The sequence below is a fragment of the Canis aureus genome, chromosome 7 (assembly GCF_053574225.1).
Source record: "Canis aureus isolate CA01 chromosome 7, VMU_Caureus_v.1.0, whole genome shotgun sequence".
Classification (NCBI taxonomy): Eukaryota; Metazoa; Chordata; class Mammalia; order Carnivora; family Canidae; genus Canis; species Canis aureus.
Genome location: NC_135617.1, coordinates 67,315,951 through 67,332,995, shown reverse-complemented (window position 1 = coordinate 67,332,995; position 17,045 = coordinate 67,315,951). Strand labels below are relative to the sequence as shown.

Genomic DNA, 17,045 nt, shown 5'->3' with positions numbered 1-17,045 from the left:
TGGCCGAGTGTGGAGGCCCAGAGAGATGAAGTGACTTTCTCCAGGTCACACAGGGCCAAGATTAGAACCTAGATAGCCCCAGAGCCTCGTTTTGTACCAGACCATGGCATCTCTATGGTGGTCCTTCTTCCCACTGAGATGAGTTCAACACATCAGGAGATCCGGGTTTGAATTGTAGCTTCGGGTTGAGTGGCACCTTTCTGAGCTTGTTTCTTCATTTGTAAGATGGAGATGATATCTATTCTACCTTCCAAACTAGTTGAGAGAAATGTTAAAAAGTGAAAGGGATTGGGGCACCTGGCTGGCTCAGTTGGTGGAGTGTGCAACTCTTTATCTCAGAGTCAGGAGTTCGAGCCCCATGTTGGGGGTAGAGACTAATTTTTAAAAATGTTTTAAATCTTAAAAAAGTAAAAGGGATTTGTAATCTGCAAAAGTGTGCTAAATTATCATCATCATCTCTGCTTTATAGATAAAGATGGTAGATCCTGCAACCAAGGTGACAAACTCCTTTTCTCTTTTAAATCCTCTCACTGTTGTACTTTTCCAAGTCTCTGCCTGCACCCTGGGGTACCATACCTCTAATGTCTTTCCTGGTAGTGATGGCCTCAAGTAATTGCTACCACAGCTTCTTAGGAGCTTGTCATAGTTCCTTTTACCCATAGAATGATGTGGGAAACTTTAGGGCTTTCTCCTAAAGTTTCCCACATCATTTCTCCTTGTTGCATAAGGGTAGGGTAGGTATAAGTATTTGGGGGAGAGAGGGACATTTGAGGTAACAGAATGCATTAAGAGTTTATCTCAGATATTGCCCCAATCACCTTAGCTGTAGGTCCAATGAGGATCCCAGATAGGCCACTTAAAACTTCAGTGCCACTTGGGGCCACTCCCAGAGCTTCTAGTGTTTCTGCTTAGATATACTAGTCAGTGCATCCTGAATGCTGGCTTTTCCAGAGACAACCTGCATAGGATAGTTTGAAGTCTTTAGCCTGCACATAGTAGACATTTCAGGTGCCTTCACCTCTTCATTCCTGGGTTCAGGGGATAGGGTTTCTGATCATTGTAATATGGGTTGGGAGAGGGCTTTAGACCTGTGAGGTGTTTTGTTGTTGTTGTTTGTTTTTAAGATTTTATTCATGAAAGACACAGAGAGAGGCAGAGACATAGGCAGAGGGAGAAACAGGCTCCCAGATAGAGTCCAATATGGAACTTGATCCCAGGTCCCCGGGATCATGACCTGAGCCAAAGGCAGACGCTCAACCACTGAGCCACCCAGGCATCCCAACCCGTGAGTTTTTGATCTTCTGATGGGGCCACTGGTCATAAACAGAGCTTGAAAATGGATGCTATTTTTGTTTCCTTTTTTTCTGAACCCTTGACCTCCCCCTCCTTTTCCATAGTTAGCTGTTACACAGCCTACATGCATCATTAGAACTCTAGGTGTCTCCCATGTTGTAATGATCTGTTTACTTTTCTGTCCCTTCAATTAGATGGAGCACCTAGATGGCAGGGATCATGCATGTTGGATTTTTTTTTTTCTTTTTTTTTGCATGTTGGATTTTGCCTTTCATTCATCTGATACTTACTGAGTGCTAACTTAGGAGCTAGCACCATCCAGGTGCTGGGAATACAACAGTGAACAAGATAGACAAAATTATTTCCCCTCACGGAGCTTACATTTCTGTGGAAGGAAGCAAACATTCATGATAAGTAGGTAAATTACATAGCATAATAAAAAATGGTGTTGTGTTACAGTGAAAAATAAAACAGAATGAGAGATTGCTAGTGGGGGAAAGAGATTGGCAGTATTACATAAGAGTGGTCAGGCTCTCATTGAGAAGCAGTGTTTGTGAAAAAACTTGCAGGAGCAAGTTGTGTGGATGTCAGAGGGGCAGGATGTTCAGACAGAGGAAACAGTCTTCTTGGTGGCCTCTCGATCAGATGGAAGGGTGAATGAGTGCATGCCTGAACCTTCAGCTCTGCCTCCTGGTCTCTCCATAGGCCTGTCCCCTTGGTTCCCAGGTGCCATGAGGAAGCCGCGCCGGAAGTCGCGGCAGAATGCCGAGGGCCGGCGTTCCCCATCCCCCTACAGTCTGAAGTGTTCACCTACTCGGGAGACCTTAACATATGCCCAGGCCCAGCGGATCGTTGAGGTGGACATTGATGGACGCCTGCATCGAATCAGCATCTATGACCCACTCAAAATCATTACAGAGGATGAGCTGACCGCCCAGGATATTACCGAATGCAATAGTAACAAGGAAAACAGTGAGCAGCCTCAGTTCCCTGGTAAGTCCAAAAAACCCTCCTCCAAGGGCAAGAAGAAGGAGTCCTGTTCCAAACATGGATCTGGCACTTCCTTCCACCTCCCGCAACCCAGCTTTCGCATGGTGGACTCAGGCAGCCAGCCAGAAGCACCCCCACTGCCTGCTGCCTACTATCGCTACATCGAGAAGCCACCTGAAGACCTGGATGCCGAAGTAGAGTATGACATGGATGAGGAGGACCTTGCCTGGCTGGACATGGTGAACGAGAAGCGACGTGTAGATGGGCATAGTGTGGTGTCAGCAGACACCTTTGAGCTGCTGGTAGACCGGCTTGAGAAGGAGTCCTACTTGGAGAGTCGCAGCAGTGGGGCCCAGCAGTCACTTATTGATGAAGACGCCTTTTGCTGTGTGTGCCTGGATGACGAATGCCACAATAGCAATGTCATTCTCTTCTGTGACATCTGCAACCTTGCTGTACACCAGGAGTGCTATGGTGTCCCCTATATCCCTGAGGGCCAGTGGCTATGTCGCTGCTGCCTACAATCTCCCTCCCGGCCTGTGGATTGCGTCCTATGCCCCAATAAGGGTGGCGCCTTCAAACAGACCAGCGATGGGCACTGGGCGCACGTGGTGTGTGCCATCTGGATCCCTGAAGTCTGCTTCGCTAACACCGTGTTCCTGGAGCCCATTGAGGGCATCGACAACATCCCACCTGCCCGCTGGAAACTAACCTGCTATATCTGCAAGCAGAAGGGACTGGGGGCAGCCATCCAGTGCCATAAGGTGAACTGCTACACGGCCTTCCATGTGACATGTGCACAGCGGGCTGGGCTTTTCATGAAGATTGAGCCTATGCGTGAGACCAGCCTCAATGGCACCATCTTCACAGTACGCAAGACTGCCTACTGTGAGGCCCACTCACCGCCAGGTGCTGCCACTACTAGGAGGAAGGGTGACTCCCCTGGAAGCCTCAGTGAGGCTGGGGATGAGGAAGGGCTGAAGGAGGGGTGTGGAGAGGAGGAAGAGAAGGAAGAGGTGGAAGAGGAAGAGGAAGATGAAGGCCAAGGTGGGGTAGGTGGCCCCCTCAAGGGACTGCCCAAGAAGAACAAGATGGCTTTGAAGCAGAAGATCAAGAAGGAGCCAGAGGAAGTGAGCCGAGATACACCCTCCACTGTCCCCATGGTCACTGTCCCACAGATACCTTCTTATAGGTAAGCCTGCCCAGGAGGGCTCCCCGTGGACTGATAGTCTCTTCTTGGTTGGTGTTGGCCCTGAGCCAGGAACTCTTTCCCCAAGCATGGTTGGTGAATGTTTGTTCTCTTCTGTGCCTTCTCCTTTGGGCCCCAATCTGGTTTGTGGTTTTGATTTTGCCTTGAGAGCAATGTATTTCCTGTGCTTTAAGGTGAGACAGTTAAGTGGCTTAGAAACCCAGGTGAAGGGTGTCTAAGGCAATATTTTCAACAGGTGCACAAGTGACATTTGAGACAGGATAATTCTTCACTATTAGGACTGCCTCATACATTCCTCAATGTTTAGCATCCCTGATCTTTGTCTGTTAGTGCCGTTTGCATCCCCTCCCTCATTGCTTGGTCTTTGTGACCGTCTCAAACACTCCCCACATATGTTACCAAAACCTCCTGTGGTGATAGAAGTGAGAACCACACGACTGCTGTCCAGAAAGCTCTGTCTGGGAATGATGGGGACTTTGTGTGAGGGAGTGGTGGTGTGGGGAAGACATGATCTTTCTCTTCTTGAGAAGCTTCTAGATTTAGGGGAAAGGATCACTTGGTTCAGTTGTATAGCTAAGCCACCTTGGTCCCCAGTGAGTCTTATAGAGAGACCATTGTACTTATTTTTAACCATCAGAGAAGTAGCTGTTGGAGGGCAGAAAAGCAAGAGACTGGAAAGATTTTCCAGTAGAAGCTCATCTCAAGGGTGATATTCTTTAGAAAGTATACAGTGTTGGAGCAGAAAGGAATATTGGAAATTATTCATCTAATGTAGTCCTTGCACCTTCTCCCACACCCCCAGATGAAGAATCTGCAGCCACAGGAGGTAAAGTTGTTCATGCCTTTGTTCATTCACTGAGGTGTTTATTGAGTACTTACTATATGCCAAGTCCTGTTCAAAGGGCTGGAACCAGGTGGGAAGCTATAGAACCTGACCACAAGCTGGGGCTCATGATGCCATCAGTCTCTGTTCCTGCTGTTTGCCTTCTCTTGTTGAAAAGGATAGGGAGAAGTGAGTGCTGGAGGGTAGCAGGGAATGAGTTGTAAGGGGAACAGGCAACCAGACTTGTCAGTCTGGGAAGGAGAAAAAGAGCAGAGAAGGGCAGGAGGGAGAGGCTCCTATGGCGAACTATGGCTGGAATTAGAATTCAGTCAACTGGAAATGACTTGTAGTCACAGAGCTGTTGTAGGCTCTTCTCTGATGTTGAGTTGGTCCATGCTTAGAAACATTTGTAGGGTGGCTATGCCCTGGGACTAGTCTCTTTGGTTGTCACATCTGCTCTGATAGATGTGTCTTACAGGGGTCAGCATAGCATGCTGGCTTAGAAAACAGACCAACCTGCTTTTGAATCCTGCTCCTGTTGCTAACTACCTGTGTGACTTTTGGCAAGTTACTTCTTTGAGCCTTATTTCTTTCTAAATGAACCTCATAGGGTTGTTGTGAGAAATGAAGGAGATGATATAAATAAAGCACTTGGTACAGTGCCTGGTAAATAGTAAGCGCTCAATAAATGGTGGCTGCTGCTGCTGTTTTATTCTTCTTCTTCCTCTCTCTACCTACACAAATGCTAGGGGGACACTCCATGGCCAAGAGGTTATAGAGGGAGGGGGCTGCCTGCATCTGGGCAGGTATGCTTGGCATGGGCATTGGTGGGGGATTTCTTCTTTGGGGAAAGGCTTAGATCTTGATTTTGTAAGCTTGGCTTTGGGGCAAGAATGTCTGTGGAAATGCATAGGGCACTTAACTTCCTTTCAGTGGATAGAGATGAAGAGAAAAAGTGGGGGGCACACAACAGGAGTATTGAGGCCTTGCTTATTACTCTTACTCTGTGAATAACCAATTTGGGGACACAGGGTGCTGTAGCAGAGAGATCACTGATTCAAATCCCATTCAGCTCCACCATCCTTCTGGCCACATTAGTGACTTTGACAGTTCATCCAGCCTCTGTTCCTAAGCTGCCTTTCCATCTTTTGTTACCATGAGACTGATGTTACCCACCTTGCAACAAGACTATTAGGATAAAGATTATAGGCTCTTATTAATTCCCTCCCCTTTTGCCTCTACCTCTCCCACCTGCCACATATTATTAAGTCCTGACCTTAAGACTTCTCTATTGGGTTAATTGAGCCAGCTAAGTTTTCAGATTCTCCGTCCTCTTATCCAGTTTTTTTTTTCTTGTTTGTTTCAAAATTAGACACTTTTAGGCTGCTGAGATCGTTAATGAAAAACCAGAGGTCAGACGGCTCTGAAGTGTTGCATTTGAGCTCAGAGAGCCATAGCCTGGCGTACTTCTAGTTTTCCTTCCAGCTTGCTTGTGAACTATTCTCTGGTCTGGGGGGACCCTCAGCCACAGGGCGCAGGAAGTAGTGACCACATTGCCCATAGCTTACTCAAGTTCCTGCTCTCTTTTCCTGCCTATATCAAGAGTTCAGGGCACAGGCCTATTTCCCAGGAGTCTAGGACCACAGGAAACAGGGTTCCTGGGAGAGAGTTCTTCTGGAGAATCAGGACTGTAAGATAGGGGGGTGGAAAATCAAGTGATACATCTATCACATGCTGAATCCGAGCTGCTTAACTTTGCTTTCTTTTTTTTAAGCCTTTCTCTGAGGTGAGGCAATTGGCCACTTGATTCCATCTTCTTTCATATGTAAGGTTCAGAAATGAGCTAGGGTCTGAAGAGGAGGCTGTGATCAGGGCTGCCCACTGACCTTGTCTTTCACTTCCCTGTGCCTCTACTCAAGGTTGAACAAGATCTGTAGTGGTCTCTCCTTTCAGAGGAAAAACCAGTTCATACAGCGGCTTCACAACTATTGGCTATTGAAGCGGCAGGCACGGAACGGCGTCCCTCTCATCCGACGCCTGCATTCCCACCTGCAGTCCCAAAGAAACGCTGAGCAGGTAGGTGAAGTGATTGAAGGTGGTGGAGGAGGTGGAGAGTGAAGGAGGAGGAGGGATGGTTGGGTCACCACTCCCTGAGCCCTCTGTAGAGCCTTTGTGTCAATAGGCAGTCACACTTCCAGATGGCATCTCCCAGGAACGACCTCCAGCACTGTAGAGCTCTTGGTCCCAGACAGCAGCTCCTCCTGGATGGGGGAGGGTTGATTTTGGAGCAAATTCTAGAAGAGAGTAGAGAGCAAGCCCAACTTCCAAGTATGTGGGGAAAACCTGTAGACATGGCAGAAAGGAAAAAATGGGTTTAATGAGGGCCAGGTGGCCATGTTGCATAAATTAGGACAAGGAGCATTTTTCTTAAGACACTGTACTGACATCTGCCAGAAAATGTTTTGTAGAAAACATGCAAATGTGCCATCTAAGTTGTAGCACAGAGCCTGGCCAGTTGTGGTGACCTTTTAGCCGTGGAACCTTGGTTGGAGGTCTCCTGAGAGACTTTTTTTTTTTCCCTTTTTTAAACCGTCTTTAGTTTTTTCTCCCTCCTCACTTGCTCCATTACTTCTGCCTTTAAATATTTCCACACTATCACCGCAAAGATGAAGCAATCATTTACGTGACTCTGATGCCCTCTAAGTTCTGTCTGATTTCACTTTTGCCTTTTGTAACTAAAGTCCTGAAGTGTAAGTCTGTGTCTCCTCCCTCCTTGAGGTGGGGAGGATTGCCTGCTCCCCTGTAGCCTCCTTTGGAACGTCAACCACCTCCTCCCAGCCCAGCAAGCCTTACCTCACATTCTCACCGTAGTGGCCGATGGGCTGCATTTTCACCATGGATCACTCTTAGAGCTTCTCCATGACCCCATATCCCTCCTTCTCCACCTGGCTGACTGCACCTTGTGCTGACTTGACCTGTTACTCCTCAGTAGTAACATTCCCAGGGCTCTGATGCCTGCCCGTTTGCTGGGAGAGCTCGTGCACTCTCATAGTTGTAAATAAGCGTGGTAATAGCTCCAGATTTCTTGTCCTCATCCCTTTTCTCTGCCTGTAGTCCCTCTGGGGCAAAGGAACTGCAGATGTCCATGTAGATGTTGTTTCCTAGAATTCAGATATCGGAAACTGAATTCTTTATCTTTCTTCCTCTTGGTAAACTTATTTCTCCATTATTATTCTTTTTTTAAAGATTTATTTATTTGAGAGAGCGAGAGCAGAGGGAGTGGCAGAGGGAGAGAGTCCTTAAGCAGACTCCCCACTGAGCACAGAGCCTGACATGCAGCTCAACCCCACGAGACCATGGCCTGAGCCAAAATCAAGAGCTGGACACTTAACTGCCTGGGTGGCCACCCAGGCACCCCTGCCCATTATTGACATGGAATCTTCTGCCTCCTGACCTCAGACATTCCCCATCTTGGAGTTACTTTTGATTCTTTCCTCCATAACAAGACACAGTTAATCATCCCTTATGCTATTTGGGGCCAGTTTATTGGCATATGGTCTTTTGTCTCCATTCTACAGCTCACCCGCTCACCCAAATTCCCATAATTTCAGCAATAGCTTTCTAGGTAGTCTCCCGCCTCTAATTCTTTCTTTGCTGTTCAACTGATACTGTCTTACACACCATTTTCCAGAATCTATTCCTTTTCCAGAACATAGTCCCCCTCTCCTGGCAGGCCACATGCAGGTTCCTTTGCCTGGAGTTGAAGCTTCTTACCAGCTAAATCCTGGAGCTTCCTTGGCTACTGTGGTTCTCCAGCCTCTCTGCTCTGGCCGGGCCATTTTTTCTTTCTTCTTTCTTTTTTTTTTTTTACCAAGCAGAGAGTCATTTTTTTCTGCCTTCACACTTCTTCCCTGTGGTCCCTTTGGTTCCAGCAGAGGCCTTTCTTATTGCTTTGTTCACCTATGTCCATCACTACATGTGAAATCCTAGTAAGATTGCTTCTGTGGGAAGCCTTCCCTGACCTAAAACCAACCCACTCAGATCCTCTTTATTTATCTTCTCAACATTTTATATTCAGTTTACCTTTGGGTTTTTATTATGTTTATGCTACTGTGCCCTTGTGTGTCCAACCCTGGGCCTCTTCCTTCCCCCAACTCTAACCTCTTTCTAGGGCAGGAATCACTTTTTTGAGTACTTGTAGTGTTTTAAAGTATGTTCAAGCCAGCTAGTACAAGCTGGTAATAAGAATTTTACTTTGTTTTTTAGACAAGTGGCAGCTTTAGGATGAAATTCTTTCTACCTCGAGGTATTGGTTTCCTTCTGAAATTCTTTTCCAGCCCTAAGGGGCACAGCTCCACCACCCCCCTTGGTATCCTCAGGAGGAGGGGAAGTCGTCCCAGCTCTCACTCCAGTGGTGCTTATTGTGGGGCAGTTAAGAAGCATTGCTGGAAGGCTAAGGGAGTGCAGGAGAAAGGCATGGGGCAGAGAGGGCAGAAGGGCTCTCAGGAACATGGGTCAGCCAGGGTGTGGGGCCCTTACCTGCCGAGGCCCTGTGAGGCTAGAATAGGGAAAGGGCTCTGGACAGGAAGCGGGCCTCCAGCAACTCCTTCCTCTCCCTTCCTTCCTGCAGCGAGAGCAGGACGAGAAGACAAGTGCAGTGAAGGAAGAGCTAAAATACTGGCAGAAGCTCCGGCACGACTTGGAGCGGGCGCGGCTGCTGATTGAGCTGATTCGGAAAAGAGAGAAGCTCAAGAGGGAACAGGTGAGGAAGATCCCCCAGCCTCAGGGCTTTTGTTCAAGATCTTTTTCTCCTACTGTCAGTGTGGCATGGAGAAAGCCAGGAGATCTGCCTAGTGTCTGCTTCCTCCCCTTCCTGCTCATCACTGTGGGCTCCAAGACCTGCTAGTCTGTACTGGGTATGGTGCTGCACATGGCTTCTAACTGCGGATTCAGCTTCTGGTGGCCTCATGCGGAGGCTCATTATCATCTGCCTGGGCCCCATCCCTGGAATTTATGACTCAAAATCTCAGAGGGAATCTGGTGTTAAGTATTTTGAAAAGTTTCTCAGGCCATTCTGATGGTCATCACTGCTGGGAGCTTCTGAGAGCGTTTTCACTTGGCCCTTAAAATACTTACAGTCTTAATCATTTAAATTTTCCAAGCTCTAGCCAAGGAGGGTCTAAGCATCTAAGTCTGAGGAATGTTGAGGAAGGTAGTGTAATGCAGGGGTTAGGAATATGAGCTGTGGCACTGGATTACCTGGGTTTAAATCCTGGTTCTGTCATTTAGTGCTCATGTAATATTGGGTAAGTTGCTTAATCTCTTTATGCCCATTTCCTTGATTATAAAATGAGGGTAACAATAGAACCTACATCATGGGATCCCTGGGTGGCGCAGTGGTTTAGCGCCTGCCTTTGGCCCAGGGCGGGATCCTGGAGACCCGGGATCGAATCCCACGTCGGGCTCCCGGTGCATGGAGCCTGCTTCTCCCTCTGCCTATGTCTCTGCCTCTCTCTTTCTCTCTGTGACTATCATAAATAAATAAAAATTAAAAAAAAAAAAAAAAAAAGAACCTACATCATAAGCTTGTAAAGAAGAGATGACTTAGTATATATAAAGGGCTTAGAGCCGTGCCTGGCATGTAGTAGGGGCTATAGAAGTGTCAACTGCTGTCATGATCATTATTGATAGTTTTTGCTTCCCTGAAGCGTCCACTGGCACAGTCTGCACATCACAGAGAGTAAGTGCTATTAATTGAATGAATGGCAAGCCAAAACTGTTATCTCCAGTCTAGGAATAACAACTATTACTTGCATGCTTCAGAGGCCTGGATTAAAGACGTTCCTTCTTCTCTTTCTCCAAACCCTACTTCACCATTGAGCTCCAGCATGAGCCTGTAACCTCAGTTTCCACCACCGAGACTAGGCAGCTCTTGCCATACCTAGCATGTCTGGGTGGCATGGAGGGCATCTCAGGATCTTCTCCATGGATTTAAATTGTGTTCACCATCCTAGGCCTGGTCTGACAGCTGAGTTTTTCTTCTTCCCTCTGGTTCAGATAAATTAAAAGGAAAAGGAAGCAGGTGGGCCTGTTTTAATGTCACCAAGAGGAAGGAACATTTCATAGCCTTTTCACATTAGGGCATACATAGAAAATCACACTTACGTTGGCTGAGGAGGTGAGCCTAGAGGCCCTAGTTATCCCAGGCCAACCCAGATGCCCCAAGGGCCAGTGGGATCAATATTAGCTTACTAAGTGGGAATTCTGGCCCAGGTCACATTTTATATCATCAGTGTGCTCTTTGAACTAAGTCAGTCCTGGGTTCAAATCCTATCTTGTTGGGTTAGTGACTTCCTCATACTCTCTCCAAACCTCAGATTCCATATTTGTAAAATGGGGATAGTAGCCATTTGTCCCTCAGGATTATTGTGATGATTAACCGGAGTAATGCAAGTAGAGAAGGCAGTATGGCTTAGTAGTGAAGAGCACACACTGTGGAATCAGACTGTCTGGGATTGAGTCCCTACTCTGCCCATTATTGGCAGTGTGGCCTTGGGTCAGTCAATTACTTAGTCTCGCTGTGCTTTGGTTGCCTCTTTATAAAATAACTCATCTGTACCCACCTCATATACTTACATTGAATAAAATGTTTAGAGTGTTACTTGGCATTTGGGAGGGACTATGGACATGTTAAATATTTTTTAAGTTTTGGTATGGTGCTTGATACATAGGGAACATTCATAGAGTGGTTGATAGCTGTTGGTCATTATTTCTAGCTGAGGGTTGGGTGATCACTCCTCATGTACTGGTTAGCTTAATATCCTGTGAAAATGTGTGGTACGTGATTGGTGAAAGTCAGGTTATGAAAAACAAGTTTGGTGCCTCTTTGCAGGGGCGTCCTGATCTCTTTCTACCTTTTGCACAGGTCAAGATCCAGCAGGCTGCCATGGAGCTGGAGCTGATGCCATTCAATGTTCTGCTGAGGACCACACTGGACTTGCTGCAGGAGAAGGATCCGGCACACATCTTTGCTGAACCTGTCAACCTGAGTGAGGCAAGTTCCCTCACCACTTCCTGAGCAGTGAGCCCCTCTTGAACTGGAAACAGGGTCTGAGTAGGCCAGGAAGGGGGTTGGGCCACAGGGTGGACAAAACCTGGGGGTTTCTGGCACAGCTAATAGACTTGCCCATAGTGAGGGATCAGCAGGCCAGGGGGTGGGCCAGGGTCCTGGGGCTCTGACTGAGCCAGCGTGCCAAACCAGAAAACGGGGAGGCAAGAGTGCTGGTGAAGGGTGCACCTGTTTGGCTAGTAAATGGTTGTTGTAATTGTACAGGTTTTATATGTTTAGGTTCCAGATTACTTGGAATTCATATCCAAGCCAATGGATTTTTCTACTATGAGGCGGAAGCTGGAGTCTCATCTATACCGCACCTTGGAGGAGTTTGAGGAGGACTTTAACCTTATAGTTACCAACTGCATGAAGTATAATGCTAAAGACACAATTTTCCACCGAGCAGCTGTCCGTCTGCGGGACCTGGGAGGGGCCATCTTGCGGCATGCCCGGCGGCAGGCAGAGAACATCGGCTATGACCCCGAGAGGGGCACCCACTTGCCTGAGTCACCCAAATTGGAGGACTTTTACCGCTTCTCCTGGGAAGACGGTGAGAAGCCTGGATGGGTGGGGAGAAGAAGGACTAGGAGGAGGCACAGGGATGGAGCCTAGAGAGCCAGGGACTGGGGTGGGCCTTGGAGCTATATAGGGTAGACACAAGGAAGAGAGCTGAGGGTAGGCACAAACTGGGATATACCTGCTTGTGGCTGCATTAATTCCAAGAGTTAGAGTTTAATTTGCTGAGTGTTTCTGGAATGGTAGGAAAGAGAATTAGGTACTAGCTGTCTATTTGAAAAGCTCAATCTTTAGCAGGGGTCTTCCTCCTCTGGATACCCTCTGTATGGCATGGAGCATGGGGCAGAGAGAGTGCAATACTAGTCTATATGTGGCTCTTTCAGAAGAGTGTAAGTAGAGGATCAGGAAAACAGAATTGTCTCTGAGACCCGCACTCTGGCTGCCTCGTGCCTACTCCACAGAGCCTGTAATTATGACTGTGAACTGCTTCCTGCAGATGTTTCCCAGATTCTGACCTTGTCCCTGTGGCTGCCCTCTGGGCAGTGGTGTCACCAGGGCCAAGGCCCCATAGTGACGCTGCTGGAAGCCACTGGCCCAGGTGTTCCAGGAGAATATTTTGCATCCGAAGGATCCAGTCCCTTCCCCTTGCCCTGGGCTGGGCAGGTCCTTCAGCCCCTTCTGTCCTCCCTTCTCCCTGGCAGTGGACAACATCCTCATCCCAGAGAACCGGGCCCATTTGTCCCCGGAGGTGCAGCTGAAGGAGCTGCTGGAGAAATTGGACCTGGTGAGTGCCATGCGGTCCAGTGGGGCCCGGACCCGCCGTGTCCGCCTACTGCGCAGAGAGATCAATGCACTTCGGCAGAAGCTGGCACAGCCACCACCACCACCACAGCCACCATCACTGAACAAGACTGTGTCCAATGGGGAGCTGCCAGCCGAGGCCCAGGGGGATGTGACTGTGTTGGAGCAAGCCCCACAGGAGGAGCCAGAAGACGATGGGGACAGAGGTGAGAGACAGGAGCAGTCAGGGTTAGAGGCCAAGGTAGGGGAGTAAGGGTTAAGCCAAAATCTCATAGTAGAAGCATCTTTCCCTGAGTTTCGGTCTTACCTTTGTGGGTAAGTGAAAACCCTTGGAGGGGTCACATTTCCATATATATCCAGGGATGATATTCAAGATACTTATAATCAGAAGAGATCAAAATTCAGCAGAGTAGATATTGGCTGTTGTATTGGAGTGTGCTTCTGGGGACCATTGTTGTGGATACTTAGTTGCTAAATTGTGGACAGGTTTGGAGAATTTTAGAGCCTGGGGCCCAGCAGGTCTTTACTAACCAATAAAGAAGCATCACAGTATTTTGTACCTGATATGGTTGTATTGCACACACTAGTTAAATATTAGCTCACCTTAGACCATCACGTAAGTAGGTCCTTAGGGCAGATTAGGTTGTGGGGTGGGAGGATAGAAAAGGAAGATCTACCTCATGGCTTTGACTCCAGCTGACCCAGTCTACAGGCCCATCCCAAGCAGAAAGGCCAGATTGCAAAAGACATCCAGAGAGGATTCTCAGAGACCTAACCTTAAAACTGAGCTGTTTTCCATCCTTCCCCTTCATTGAGGACAGAACTGCATTACTCATACAGGTCCTTGGAGCTGAGCCTATAGCTTATGGATGGTCTGCCACCCACACAGCCTAAAAGGGTTCAGAGTTACCTCCAGAGAGTAAGGGGCCAAATTGCAAGAAATGGCCCATTTTATTTTACATTGAGAATAAGGATATGGTTGGGAGGTCCCATTTGGCAGTCATTGTTTCTGACTCCCTGTGTGGCAGTCAGCTTGTCTGTCATTTGTATCCCACTCCTGGGCTGTGGCGATGCAGAGTCCTGTCCACTGGCTGCAACAGCTTCTCCCATAGGGTTTCAAAACAAAATTCCCAGGCCCCAGCTCCCAAAGATTCAGATAAAGTAAGTCTGGGCTGTGGCTTGGAAATTTTAATTTTTAAACATTTCACTTGGCAAGTGAACAGACATGTTTGGGAACCAGTGATTTAACTCTCATCTTTCCAATTGTAAACTTACTCTTTTTGCTTGTCCTGCTTGCTTGCTTTACTGGGTGATAAACAAAATATTATTGATAGAAGGAAAAACACTTGAGTCGAGTGAGAGTTGTATATTTCTAATCTGTAAATGTGAACTTGCCTGAGTATTGATTAAGTCAGGTGGCTTTTCTTAGGTGTGGTGCAATGATTTGTGACTGTTTCATCAGACTCACCTGGTAAAGCCTTTTAAAAAAATACCCCATCATTAGAGATTTAGTTTCAATTGGTCTGGGACAGGACCTTGACACTGAAATTTTTAAGAAACTTCCTAGGTGATTCTAATACATACAGTTTATAGTTAACTAATGTAGATAAGACTTAATCTTGCATTCTCTTTGTCTCAGACAGGAGACCTGGGATATGTGTCAAAATTTATAAAAGCCCCAAGCCTCTGGTTCGTGGTTATCAGTGTCATTACCTGGCTTGTAGGTACAGACTTTTTCTAAAATGTTCAAGCAGGTTCTCTTTTTCTCTAACAGACGATTCCAAACTGCCTCCCCCACCAACCCTGGAGCCCACTGGGCCTGCACCTTCCCTGTCTGAGCAAGACTCTCCTCCAGACCCTCCTACTCTGAAACCCATTAATGATAGCAAACCTCCAAGCCGATTCCTAAAGCCCAGAAAGGTGGAAGAGGATGAGCTCTTGGAAAAATCACCTCTGCAGATTGGGAGTGAGCCCTTGCAACGCCTGCTGAGTGACAATGGCATCAACAGAGTGTCTCTCATGGCCCCTGATGTCCCTGCTGGTACCCCACTCAGTGGCGTGGGCCGCCGCACGTCAGTCCTCTTCAAGAAGGCCAAGAATGGGGTTAAGCTACAGAGGAGCCCAGATAGGGCCCTAGAGAATGGTGAGGACCATGGTGCAGTGGGCTCTCCTGCCTCTCCGGCCAGCATCGAGGATGAGCAACACTCCCGGAAGCGGCCAAGAAGCAGGAGCTGTAGTGAGAGCGAAGGGGAGAGGTCCCCCCGGCAGGAGGAGGAGACAGGTGACCATACCTGTGACTTCTCTATTTCTCATCTACTTTCCTGCTTTGCCTTGCCAGCCAACACCTCCCCTAGTTGGTTGCCTCCCTAATGGTCCCTGTGGACACCAATAGAAGCATTGGGGGCTCTGTAGCTTAGAGTTGGGCCTGGCACATGGGTACTGGCCTGGAAGAAAAGGCTTTGAGAAAGTAATTCCAAAGGACCAGATTTTGTCTGGGGCCCTCTTTGGCCCTGAGGGGAATGCAAAGTTATGTGCCATAAAGTGATTCCGACCTTCACTTCATTCATTCATCAGATACTTCTATCAGGCATTATTGTAGGCACTTGGGGGGAAAAAATCAATGAACAAAAGGCAAAAATCTCCCTTGTAGGGGAGAAAGACTGGAAGCAAATAAGTGGATTGTATCTTGTATTAGAAGCTATACAGAAAGATCTAGCAGGGAAGGGGAATAGAGGATACTGGGGTGGTATTAGAGAGGGTGGCCAGGACAGGCCTGAGGAGGAGACATTTGAGTAAAAATCTGAGGAGTTAAGGTGTGAGCTATTAGGATATCTGGGGGAAGAACACTTCAAAAAGATAGGCTAGAAAGTGCACAGGCCACGGAGGTAGAAACACACTTACATGCCTGGGGACCAGTGAGGAAACCAGTGTGGCTGCAGCACAGTTAGCCAGGGTATGGTTGGAAGTGGGGTTCCAGAGGCAGGTAATGGGAGCTCCATCACTAAAGAGTACTTACTACATGTCCAGCGGAAGCTGGTCATGGTGGGTCAGATTGAGCCCCAGCTCTGAGAGAGTTCACAACCCAGGCAGGAGACCACATGGTGTCCTAAGGTGCAGCGATGTTAGAGTGCCAGGCCGCACGTGATTATGTAACAGCACTGCTGGAGGCGTTCAGAGACTAGGAGTTGGAGGAGTTGGGAAGGCGCCACGAGGAGGCGGTGCCTGAGCTGGTTCTGTGGGATGAGGGCAGAATAGCGAGGAGTCGATGGAGCCAAGGGCTCATGCCTGGGTGCATGGAAACAAGGATGGAGTGCCTGCAAGGGACAGTTTGGAGGGGGGCTTCCTGGAGCACCGGGAACCAAGGCTGGATGGGTGAGCTGGGCCTGGAGGTGCAGACATATAGCTTAGTCTTAGTGGGATAAGGGAGGGCAGCTTACTTGGTGGGAGGGGCCTGCTCTTGGCTCTTGTTTTTTGTGTTGCTTTCTTGTCCTTTTATGTGGTAGCTTTGGGTTGTGTGGCCAGCACATTGCTTTTTTGTCTTCCTGCTTAACACATGGTTTCCAGCAATACCTTCCCTTCCCATCTGGCCCAAGCCTCCCCGTATTAAGGCAGTAGATTAGTATATAGAATCGAGAGTCTGAGGCCTGGAGTTAGGCAGACCAGGGTTCACATCTCATCTTCTGACCAGCTATGTATGCTGGGACAGATTAATTAACCTTTCAAGCTTGTTTCTCATTTCCAGTAGGGGGCTAGTGATACCCCCTTGTGGGACTCACTTAGCACGCAGCAGCTGATGGTAGCAGTTACTGTTGTCCTGTCTGCTCTGTGAGGAGCAGCCACACAGCACTGAGAGCGCTGTGCACTAAAATTGAAAAATCCTGCTTTTGGGAAGTAGGTCTGGATGTCAGGCTCATCCAACCTGAGAGGGCCCTCTGTTTGGGGAATCTGCTAGAATCTATTCATCTCCTACTATCCCAGAGGCCTGGCATCGAGGACTATTTCCGTATGACTTTAGTGGAGTCTTACAAAAACAGGTGTTGATCTTTGGCAGGCATGCAGCTGAGGCGCAGCTGGCTTGTGATTTAAACAGAAGCCGTAATGTTAGAAGCAGAGCCAGGCTGGAGTCCAGATATCTTGGCTCAGGCACCTGCTCTTACAGGTGTAACTTGCTTCACAGTGTTCTGGCCAAGCTATCTGTGACTGAGAGCTCTTGAGCTCTTGGCCCAGCTGCCTGACTTGTGGGGTGCTGGATTGTGATTAAGAATCGGATAATAGGGAGTTGAAGCCTCTGCAGCTAATGA

The 17,045-nt window shown here is 48.0% G+C and overlaps 1 protein-coding gene across 5 annotated transcripts in view; it reads left to right on the top strand.

Annotated features, from left to right (window-relative positions):
* BRPF3 (bromodomain and PHD finger containing 3) overlaps nt 1-17,045 on the top strand; it is a 34,989-nt gene that overhangs the window by 1,904 nt on the left and 16,040 nt on the right. For 4 of the 5 annotated variants that reach the window (XR_013383618.1, XM_077904261.1, XM_077904264.1 and 1 more), the window contains exons 2-8: nt 1,999-3,475; nt 6,236-6,392; nt 8,947-9,078; nt 11,242-11,370; nt 11,665-11,977; nt 12,645-12,950; nt 14,519-15,025. Coding sequence is in view for 4 of the 5 variants with exons in the window: in XM_077904261.1 (XP_077760387.1) it covers nt 2,025-3,475; nt 6,236-6,392; nt 8,947-9,078; nt 11,242-11,370; nt 11,665-11,977; nt 12,645-12,950; nt 14,519-15,025 (2,995 nt within the window). In the remaining variant the exon portion in view is untranslated. The remainder of the gene's footprint in view (nt 1-1,998; nt 3,476-6,235; nt 6,393-8,946; nt 9,079-11,241; nt 11,371-11,664; nt 11,978-12,644; nt 12,951-14,518; nt 15,026-17,045) is intronic. The other variant, XM_077904263.1, reaches the window with a different exon arrangement.